Raw genomic sequence first — 11,630 nt, 5'->3', positions numbered from 1 at the left:
TCCCTCTCCAATAACACTTTAAGTATACCATAAGTAAGGGATAATGGATGACACCGCATTCGCGTATTAGAAGTTATTGCACGTTCCAGATGGTCAAAGTGCATTAACTTTTGATACCCAAAAGCGTGGAGTCCATTATCCTGTATACCACGGTCTTGTTTGTAGAACCACTTCTTACTTGCACAATTTCTTAAGTTACAGGACAGACTGCCATTGCTAGTTCTAAATGGATGGTTGTTACGGCCAAAACCAAGTCGTTCATTCCATCTCTCTCATTGCCACTGATCTCATTACAAATAGAAGTAATAACAGAAAAATCTGAGAAAAGCTCATAGGGTTATAAGAGTTCAGAAGTCATAACACTAGTTCTGGGTACCAATGGCAAGAACAACTTGCTAATTACTAATCAAGAGATCACTTGTTGTAGGACACAACCATATGGATACACTGCAGAACACAGCAGATGGTCACTGTAAACCTCACCTTTAAACTGAACTGTGGACTGCGACATTTTTTTTTTGTTTTTAAGTGGGGTTTTACCTCTATGTCATGCTAAGTTTCTGGTTGACATTGTTTTGGTAAGTGTTTCTGTAACAATATTTTTGGCTGTGCGTAATTCTGAAATAAAACATAACACAGTCTCCACGGTGAGAAATTAAAAATATCAGCATATTTATTAGACACAATGTTTTGAATGCGTACAGTTTTAACAAGAGCTTAGGTGAAACTGCAACAAGTAAACAAATGGCCACAAAATACAATAATAATTAAAGAAAAATGGGCAAGAAGTGAATGTTGGATGGAAAGCTGTGACCCAAGCATTGGGTCTGACTTTGATAAGAGTGCTGAACAAGCTGAGATGACCACCTGGGCCAGACATGGTGGACTCGGACTGTCACAGCCTAAACACAAAACTCCAACTAAGAAATATACCACTCATACTTATAAACCATGAACCTCCCTTTCCTATAACCAAACAACACACACACAGGAATGTGTGTGTGCCTGCACACGCAAGCACACATGCACTATACACACTCACACACACAAGCTAACCAACTAATCCATGATCCTTCCCATACTCTAATATTACTCATAGTGTTTATTCTGTTTTTATATTCTTATGAAACAGAGTGCAGCAGTATATAATCTGATTCGATCTGAACATATTACAAATAAAAAATATAACATCATGATAACATAAAAGTACTTCCTTCTGATTCACGGACTTACTTCACTTTCTGTAAAACTGCAGAAGTGCACACATAAGGGAAAAGAAGTATGCAGTGTATCCTGTTTATTTGTTTACTTCTCATTGTGAATGCACAACGTGTTTTCTTCACCTTCCCCACTAAACCATTTATTTATTTCCTTTTTGGCACTCATGTTTATGCACATGATTCATGCAATCCATGGTGAGGGTGTTCAGTGATGTGTGTTTATGTTTTGATACCTAGGAGCTTGAATAGCAATGATTTTTTTAAGGGATATTTTGCATTTCCCTGTTTAATTAGCTCGCATTGTTGCTCTCACATGGGAAATGAGAAGTCTGAATAGACACATATGCCCTGCTAATTTGGCAGTTAAGAAAATCTCACATTTGTGTAAGCAAAGGTGCCTGCTCTTTCAATTAAACTCTTGGTTATAAATATTAATGGAAGTAATACACATATCATATGTTTCCTTGCTTCACTAAAATGAAATGAATAAATAAATAGCAATCATTGTTCCATCAGTGCTTCAATCAAATTATGGTTTTTTTTTTTCTGTATTGCGGTCAGATTATTAATTTAAATAAACTGCATTCTGTAACAGTGATGCCTGAAATATTTAATAGAGAGGTGTTGGGAAAGGCTTTGGGTACTAAATACTGGTTTAAATATTTATTCTGACTGACAGAATGCATTTTTAAATGCCTTAATTGGGCAAAGTGGCTCACAGAAATTGACCCATGACAAAATAAAACGTATTGGCAGAACATCAACCATATGCAGAATCAGGAAGATCTGAGGACTTCACCTGTGTTTTGTGTGGCAGTGGCTATGTCCAAATGTGAGAAGAACGCATTTTCTATGGCATCCTGAGATAGTGAACTTGCCTGGCCCCTGTAAAGCTACTACATCCATATTACATTCCATTGAACCACAGGCCTTTCCAACAAGAGATACAGTCAAAGCTGGTATGAACAACAGAAAAAGAGGGAGAGAAACAATGTTCTTACAAATGAAACCGATAATAAAAATATTAGCACAGAAAACAGTTCATACATGAAGCAACACTGTACAACTTTACACTGAGGTACAATCTTTCTCATTTCATAACCAACTCTGACGTCTGATACAATGGCTTTTAATGGCATATAGAAGATGGCTTATTGTGGTGTGGTCAAATGTGTGACCCATTGGTTTAGCAATGCTAGTGATTGGAAAATGTTGTGTGAAACAAAAACTGCTTTAAATGTCGAATATATGAAAAAGATCATGGAAGACGAAGAAAGCCAAGATGAAGGCTGTTTGGAAGAGTAATGAATGATTCTAAACCTTGTGACAAATCAAATACTTACTATATATTTTCTTCCAGTATTTCATTTTCATCTGGGAAAAACAATATCTTAATATGTCTTCCGTGAGGTAATGCTGGACGGCGTGCTTCATTGCTAGCATCGCTGGAGCGGATTGCAAGGGAAAGACGAAGCTGTGCTTTTGAGATGGGACGGAGAATGAGCTTTCATTCAGATGAAACCAATTTCTCTGAGATATCGAAACACGACCACCAATACGTTAACAGCTCTTTTTTTTCAAAACCCCCTCATAATAATGCTGACACGAAACTGAATGAACGAGAGTAGAGAGATTACTAGAAAGAGAGTAATATAGTGAGAGAGAGATAGAGAGAGAGAAAGAGAGAGAGAGAGAGAGAGAGAGAGAAATATAATTGGCATCGCCATTGTTCATTCAGGTACCAGCAGAAAGCTACACTACACGACTCACTGTTCAAGACAAATATACATTCTATACTGTGTAGATCCACCGACCATACAAGTCTGCACTACGGCAAGACAGGATGACACTATGATAAATACTGAATGTGCGAAGACCACAGAATCATATACAGCTTCTGCTAAAGTCTGAACGTTTGCGTACGGCTTTTACCACAGCTAAACATGGCGCTAAATATGAACACAAACGTTGAGCGTTTCAGAGGGTTACTAACATCTGAAGGGCAGGAGGAAAGAGTGGCTGACAGAATTAGAGTGAAAGACAGAAAAGCCAGAGGGAGATGGGTAGAAAGATAGGAAAGTAAAAAGATAATACCGCTTGAGAAGTTTTCAAAACACACAGAAGAGGGAAGGCTCTTCATTGAACTCCATAGAAAAAAAAGGATCAAAATGGAGTGTGATATCAAGCGATGTCAGTGTGCGCAAGAACGTTCCCCCTCATCCTTGTTTGCCATGCTTGCATCATTTGCCAGCACTATAGTGCGCTTGATGCAGTCAGAAGTGGTTGCTGTGGTTTCCTTCTTGATGTTAGTATGCTGGTCTCTCCCTCCTCAAATACACATACACGCATGCACACACGCACGCACGCACGCACGCACACACACACACACACACACACACACACACACACACACACTGTCAGGAAGCCATCAAATGCCATCCTGCAGAGTTCTCGATAACATATCGCTGAATCTGTCACCATTTGTCTGAGCTCCGATTCATATTTCCAGTTAAGGTCTATATGGTGGCCAGTCTTACAACCCACCAAGGTTCAGTCTCTCTCAGGGGATTTATTAAGGCCAACACCATCTCGTCCCAGATCTCTACTGTAGCGTTGTTAGGTCAACATACTGAACCTGCTCTGGTCATCATGTTGTTCGTACCAGAACAAGTCCACTGAGTTAACCCTACTAATTATGCACATCTTCTCAGGTAAGGTCCATTTGGCCTTATAATACGCACTAATAAACAAATAAACAAACAAAAATACACATTAAAACAGCTTTGTGTTAGCTTAGCATAAGACCATCTGTGGCGAAAGTGTCAAAACTGTCTAAAAATCCACCAGCAGACATGGTCTTGCTCCTCTGAGCGATAGGAAGTCTTTTCTGTACAAAGTCTTCAATGGGCGTCAAAGTGCCGTGTTGACCCCTTGTCGAGGTGCGTTGGTCCATGTGTTCCACTTCAGATAGCAAAAAAGAAAAGTGTTCTGGTGTTTCTTTCTAAATCTGGATTTGAAAAATCCACAAGATGTAATGATCAACCCTTCAGCACAACAAGTCCTCCAGATGATGTTCTGTCAGACAGTTACACAATCCTCCTTCCAGGGTTCGGCTGTGGAGAGGCTAGCAAAAGCTTCTCAGGGTGGATGGACTGAAGGACTCTACTGGTGGAGGGACCCCCTCCCCCCAAAACCTCTCTCTCCCTGGGGGGCAGGAGACCCAGGCACCCCCCCCCCCCCCCCCCCCATCTGTCTCTGTGAGTCTCCGGAAGGGGCTGAAGGGACGCTTTGAGCAGAGTGTTATACTTGGACATGGGTTCCCTGTTGCTGGGCCTGGAGGCTCTGGATGCTGGTGAGGATCTTCTTCTGGTGGCCTGCCAGAGCCACACCCAACTTCCCCAACTCGCTAGAGGAGGACAGAGAAGGCAAAGAGAAGAGAAGATGAGTTAATTAGCTTGAATAGCTTAGCTGTAATTGACAAACTTTCATTATGATGTACTGCTTGTCATCTATAAACTGTGCTTTTAGACAATCAATTCCCGGAGCTCTCTAAAGCAGTCTCTAAAGAGCACCATTAGGGCTCTGTCAGTTAAGTGCTTTGCTTATGTGTAGCACTTGTTGTGGAAGGAATGTAAACCGATTGCTCTAAGAGATTTCTGCTGTAGTATTTCTCAGCTTTATCTGTTCGATTGTTACACATGCAAAACCTAGTAAATCAAGCAAATTAGTAATCAATCAATCAATCGATCAATCAATCAGTCATCTTTAAGCACCTTTTAATATCTTTTAGCGCCATCTTTCAGTAATTTAACTAGGACTACAGTACAGAGCCCAGATCAAGACCTCTCAAGAACTAGTCAATGTGTGAGGTAAGGTCAGTAGTGTGGAGGGTGTTACCTGGCGCTGACGTACAGCACAGAGTCCAGGGTGACGTAACCAGCAGTGGTGAAGTGATCCTTGTACTGGCTCATCTTAATGGACTCTAGCCAGTCCTCCACTGTGCTGACGCCCGCCTCTGGAGATGGGGGGTCCTCCCTGTGGATGCAGGACAGGACCACAATGAGTCAGCCTCGCCTCCCTTTGGGTTTGTGCCAAACACGTCTTAATCATTATAGCGTTCATCAGTGATAATGGACTGGTTATTATAGCCTTTGGAATGCATTTTATTTGCATACACTGTACATTGTCATGTTATTAGGATGGGGCCACTGGAATGAGGGATAATTTCTCTGCTTGTGATCTCAGTAGGACTGTTCAGCCTCTGTCTAAATGGAAAGGGAACATGATCCGTAATGTGTTTTTCCACAGGGTGAGGTCTGTCCGAAACGAAAAAAGAAAAAAAAAAACAGTCAGTGTGATTTTGGTGAGCTGCGGTGACAATCTGACACGGTGACGCCTGTGCCACCGGCGCCGAGCAAAAAGCCCCCGCGCTCCCCGAAGAAAAACACTGTCCTCCTTCCTTAGACACAGTGCTGCCGGAGAGGCGCTGGGAGTTCTCAGCTTGGAAATCAAACGAGGCCAGATTGATTTTCCCCTCTCGTCATTTTTTTTATTATTTTTTTATTATTTGTCTCCTGGAGGAGAAGCTACACGGCGAGTTGGTTCCTACAGCGAGCCAATCAGAGGGCTGCTTCTTCCTCTGGGCCAAAGAGACAGCCTTGATCCATGTTGCAGGTAGGAAACAGCAGTAAGAGAGGGAGGGAGAGAGAGAGAGAGAGAGAGAGAGAGAGAGAGTGAGAGTGAGAGGAGGGGTAAGGATGGTGGGTGAAGAGGGAAAAAAGAGAAAGAGTAAGAGGTGAGGGGCAAGGGAGGAGGTGAAGAAGAGAGGAGAAAAAGGAAAGAGAGGCCGCAAGGTAAAGGAGCTTGTCAAGATTAATCAGCCGTCTGAGCCAGTAGAGGCTGACACTAGACTCCCAGGATCAGGCAGAGGGCCTGATTACACACCATTACTACCTTTCTCACTCACTCACTCACTCACTCACACACACACACACACACACACACACACACACACATATGCATGTACAGTCTCACATTGTGTAGACTGAGGAAAGAAAGCAGTGACACTATGTTGGTGGAGGTGGAGTAAAACCAGAATAGCTTTTTCTTTTGATAGAAGTATATAGTCGACACACACGCACCACTACCACCATAGCTACCACTGCCATCTGCTTCCTATTGAAAAGTTGTGTCCCTGTGGAAAGTACAGGGGAGATGATATTTCCCTCACTACCCACTCTCTCTCTCTCTCTCTCTCTCTCTCTCTCTCTCTCTCTCTCTCTCTCTCTCTCTCTCTCTCTCTCTCACACACACACACACACACACACACTTAAAAGCACTACACCAAGAAGAGAAACAGACGTGGGTGACAGCTTGGGTTGAGGTTAGCGGGGAGTCCAATCAGATCGCTGTCTGGAGCGAATATGATTCTACTGCGTGTGACTCATCACCCCCCAAACACACACACACACACACACACACCACCCCTTCCGGTGGAGCCGTAAAATTGTGTCTGATTTAACGGCATGTTTCTCGCCCGCAGGACTTCTCCACCCTCTTGAAAACACTACCCAATGCGTCTCGACTTAACCGGAGCCAAAATGGCCTCCTAATGTCAGCACTCGGCAGTGTTTTTCGGTTCACTGGTTTCTCAATTGGCCAGGCACTCCGAACAGCCTACAAAGAAGCTGACAACACAGGCAGCTGACAAAGCAGGCCGTTTCATTTGTTTGGTATTAAAGGAGGGTGTCAAACGCCTGCCTGCCTTCCTGCCTCAGGGTCAGCACCAAAGTATGAGCAAGAACAGAGGAGCTCAGCGGAACATCGGCGGGAGCGTGAGGGGAGGTGTGTGTGTGTTTGTGTGTTTGTGTGTGAGTGTATGTGTGTGTGTGTGTGTGTGTGTGTGTGCATGCGTGCATGTGTGTGTGTGTGTGTGAGTGTATGTGTGAGTGTATGTGTGTGCGTGTGTGTGTGTGCGTGCATGCATGCGTGTGTGTGTGTGTGTGTGTGTGTGCGTGCGTGCGTGCATGCGTGCGTGTGTGCATGTGTGTGTGTGTGCGTGCATGCGTGTGCGTGTGTGTTGTGGGTGTTCTGGGTTGGGGAGGAAATGAGCCTGGGGGTGCTGGGGGTCGGCAGGAGTGACGGAGGCAGCCAGCTGAGGTTTGAGTTGAGTTGAGTTTTATTTCCAGGAAGGGAAGGATAGAGAGGGTGCGAAGCTAAGCTGTACATGATTGGCTGCTTTCGTTTGAGGAACTGAGGGCTTGCAGTAGTGAAGCTGGATGGAGGGAGAGAGTGAAGGAATAGGAGGGAGGAACACTAATAATAATAATAATAATAATAATAATAATAATAATAATAATAATAATAATAATAATAATACATTTTATTTATAATGCTCTTTTCATCATACAGTAGATCTCAAAGTGCTACAGGTTAAAAACTAAACTAAAAAAGGTGAGCAGTTTAAGGAAAAAGAAAAGAAAAGGTTTTAAAAAACATCTAAAGGGGACCAAAAGCTTTGCTAAAAAGAAATGTCTTGTGGTGCCCTCAAGGTGTGTGCCCTCAAGGTGTCAGGGAGGGCATTCCACAGACGTGGGGCAGCAGCACAGAAAGCCCACGGAACTGTCCCATGGTCCTGAGTCCGGTTCTGGGTATGTAGAGGAGGTTTGAGTGAGTTGAGCGGAGGGAGGAACACTGACCGAAACGAGGACAGAAACAAGAGTTGCAAGGCCTTTCACAAAGACGGCATCCAAGAAAGAGTCAGAGGCTGTCCCAAACATCACTGCCTCCAACTGTCTAGTGAGTCACTTGCCATAGCAGGCACCGAGGTGGCAGCTATGAACTTTGTTTTGTACGGCCTAGCAAGATAGCAACACAGAACGCTGTTGCCAGGACACCGACAGCTGACTTTAATCAGCGGTAGTTGAAGCAGAGGTGTTCTACAGTATTTTTGGTTGAAGGCAGCAGGAAGGGTACATGTACGCTGCCTTCAAAATCCGGCAAAGCAAAGGTATCTTAGCATTTTATACCAATATTTGATTTGGACTTGTCTCGCTGCCACCAAATGCTATCTTAGGAGGCAGGTTTTTTTTCTTTAGTTTCGGACACAGCCACAGTCACTGAATGTGTTATTACACTCATCTGCTAGTAAATAAGCATGTCCTAAATGTAATATTAAAAAGTACCCAATGTATTCTTGAAAAGTTAAGTAAATAGAACACAGGGTGGCTCCAACTACAATAAGTTGATTGTGTAAGAATACAAGTATTCCTGGTGCACACACCATGAGAACACCTTTAGAACACAAGAACACAAGACTAAAGGGCCATACACACCAGGAATGATAACTAAAATGATAATGGGAAAAACAACATTTTGTGTATTGCTCTAGCTAATATGAATGACAACATCCACACTGCATACTATAATGATAATAACATGGAGAACAAAAAAAAAGCCAATCAGTATACATCACGTCACGTATCATATTTATTAACACGAGGAGAGACTTTCCTTATTGTTGGTTAGTGTGGACGCTCATATTGTATTTGTCACAACTGTCTATGTAGTTATTGTTCCTGGACTAGAGGGCCCTTCACTTAGGGAATAGTATGAGCTTATACTGGACTCACCAGACAGCACTGTTGGCCAGGGGCTTCAGGCAGCTGGGGCTGCGGATGAGACGGTCCAGGGTGGACACGATCTGGCCAAACTTGGGCCGCTCACTGCGGTTCTTCTCCCAGCAGTCCAGCATCAGCTGATGCATCACGACTGGGCAGTCCATGGGCGCCGGCAGCCGGTAGCCCTCGTCTATGGCCTTGATAACCTGGGGTGGGACAGAGAAATGGGTGTTTTTAGGGGATACAGTACAGTGGACAAGCAGTGGACAGATATTTACAATGACCACCAAAGTATCTGCAGGCACTCAGTTGTCTAAGAGTCTAAGATGGTTCAGGCGACATCACAACATTTTATAATGAGGTGGACTGCAACGTTTTCATAATATATATATATATATTTGCTGAGAAAAGAAAAGAAAAGTAGAGTAACTTCAAAGTGGCCCTCGCAATCAGACCACTGATGCTTTAGCCCAGAGGAGCCGTGTTTCATTTCAGCTGGTTGGCAGCTGACACGGCCATTAGCGCACCGGATGCAAGTGTTCACATTATGCCGACTGTTCCCTAGCAGGGCTATTCTCGCAGAGATGCAGGGGCCGAGAGTGCTCGTTGAGAAGTGTGGGAGCGAGGTGTGTGTGTGTGTGTGTGTGTGTGTGTGTGTGTGTGTGCGTGTGGTTATTTGGAGATGTAAGGGTGTACTTCTAAAGCCATGTTGATTGAATAAATAAAGCGGCGCCTTCTCTCCAGTGTGCCAAGGCTCTCTCTGTCCCTGTTGTGATGTGAGCGGTCCGCCATCCAGCATCGTCTCGCCAAATCTCTTTCCCGTCAGCCGAGGATGACGGAGAGGAAATAAAAAAAATGATCCTGGCAGTGGAGGCCTCCCAGGGCGGAGATAAATAAATGAGCTGAGCTTCAGATGTGGAAAACATCGTCCAGGATCTCACCACCACAGGGTTTCAAATCCAGGAAAGAGAGAGGGGGGGGGGGGGGGTGAGAGAGAGAAAGAGAGAGAGATGAAGATGAAACTGATAGAGAAGAAGGTGAAGAAGAAGAAGAAGTAGAAAGGAAAAGAATGAAAGTCTTCCTGTGGATAGAAGTCTGGAAGCGTTCACCATCTCCAGATGCGTCTAATCTTTTTACCTTTTTGTGTGAAGTGAAGGAGAGGGATTGTCAAGCACAGACACACACACACACACACACACACACACACACACACACACACACACACACACACACATGTCAGTAATAGAGCTGTCCTGTTGAACTACTCTGTGTGTGTGTGTGTGTGTGTGTGTGTGTGTGTGTGTGTGTGTGTGTGTGTGTGTGTAGCCAAAGCAGTGTTTGAGAGTAAAAAAAAATTGGATCAGTTCATGGCATGAGGTTTCAATCAAATGTGAGAGAGGAGGACATGTGAGGTCTGCAACGGCAATCAATATACAGTACACTGTGCATGTGTGCGCTTCAAGAGAAAAAGGAGGAAATGGGTGAAGGAGAGAGAGAGAGAGAGAGAGAGAGAGAGAGAGAGAGAGAGAGAGAGAGGAGAGAAACGATACCACCTACATATGAGAAGACCTATAGGGAGCACATGCTGTCTTGCTGTGAGTTTCTTATGGATGAGCTAAAGTGGCACACATTAGAGGCGGTTTGTCCATTTGGTTTCTATTTAGGTTGCTTACAGACACGGCGTGCCATTCACAGAGTTCACAGGAATCTAAATCATGTTCTGAAATTTGGCTCAACCTCCATACATATTAAGCAAGACAAGACATCTGTGCTTGATGATAGAGGCATCTATGCATGTTATGACATTGTGTTTGTCTTGTGTGTCGGATTGAAGGGCACGCCTATGTACAGATCCCAACATTCCAAATTGGAAAATTATGGAGACCATAACTTATTGTATGTCTGTAAAGTAGGTATATAAGATTATTTGACTGTGACTGCATAAGTGTGTATGTGTGTGCCTGTGTGTGTTTGTGTGTGTGTGTGTGTGTGTGTGTGTGTGTGTGTGTGTGTGTGTGTGTGTGTGTTTGTGTGTGTCTGTCTGTGTGTGTGTCTGTGCGCGCACATATGTGTACTCACATCTTGGTTGGACATTTCCCAGTATGGCCGCTCTCCGTAAGAGATGACCTCCCACATGACAATGCCGTAGCTCCATACATCACTGGCTGAGGTAAACTTCCTATAGGCAATGGCCTCCGGCGCAGTCCAGCGGATAGGAATCTTACCCCCCTGTGAATAAGATGGACACTTACACTCCCATTCAATTCTATTTCATTTCTAAATATACTTCTATATTCCACTCAGAAGCAGGGAGATGTCTCATCAGGAAATGGCTTAACTTGTCAACAGGAGACATGCACAAGAGCCCCATAACAAGTGACAGGTAGCTGAGATGGTTGTTGACAGGGGAGAGAGCTGTCATTTCAAAAGAAATGATCAGGTGAGAAAAAAAGAAAGAAATCAAAACAATAATTTGGAGATACAGACCCAAATCCACTCAAAATACACAAGAGGGGGGCAATTCCACTGGCAGTGTAAACAGTTTTGTATAACAGGATGGGTGTTATTTCTCTCTCTCCCTCTCTCTCTCTCTCTCTCTCTCTCTCTCTGTGCTATCCCACCTGTGTGGTGAATCAATTCCATATTGGAGGATGATGAGAAGCCGAGAGAATCCTGCCGAGAGGCACATTTTTTTCTAGAGGCAGAAGGCATTTCTTTTTATTATTGCCCCATGTTTCTCTCCCTTTCCCCCTCCCACCAACCTCCATGCCCCCCACAAATACTGCATACC

The 11,630-nt window shown here is 43.9% G+C and overlaps 1 protein-coding gene across 2 annotated transcripts in view; it reads right to left on the bottom strand.

The window, feature by feature from the left end:
* Positions 1–643: 643 nt before the first annotated feature.
* ek1 (eph-like kinase 1) overlaps positions 644–11,630 on the bottom strand; it is a 74,231-nt gene continuing 63,244 nt past the window's right edge. Inside the window, exons 14-17 of one of the 2 annotated variants that reach the window (XM_042068318.1) lie at positions 10,919–11,068; positions 8,852–9,045; positions 5,118–5,255; positions 644–4,626 (exon numbers count right to left, since the gene is read on the bottom strand). In XM_042068318.1, the coding sequence (XP_041924252.1) occupies positions 4,521–4,626; positions 5,118–5,255; positions 8,852–9,045; positions 10,919–11,068 (588 nt within the window). In that variant the 3' untranslated portion in view covers positions 644–4,520. The remainder of the gene's footprint in view (positions 4,627–5,117; positions 5,256–8,851; positions 9,046–10,918; positions 11,069–11,630) is intronic. The other variant, XM_042068319.1, reaches the window with a different exon arrangement.

This window comes from Alosa sapidissima, chromosome 17 (genome assembly GCF_018492685.1).
Source record: "Alosa sapidissima isolate fAloSap1 chromosome 17, fAloSap1.pri, whole genome shotgun sequence".
Classification (NCBI taxonomy): Eukaryota; Metazoa; Chordata; class Actinopteri; order Clupeiformes; family Clupeidae; genus Alosa; species Alosa sapidissima.
The sequence above is the reverse complement of the archived record's forward strand: the minus strand, read 5'-3'. Positions and strand labels throughout refer to the sequence as shown.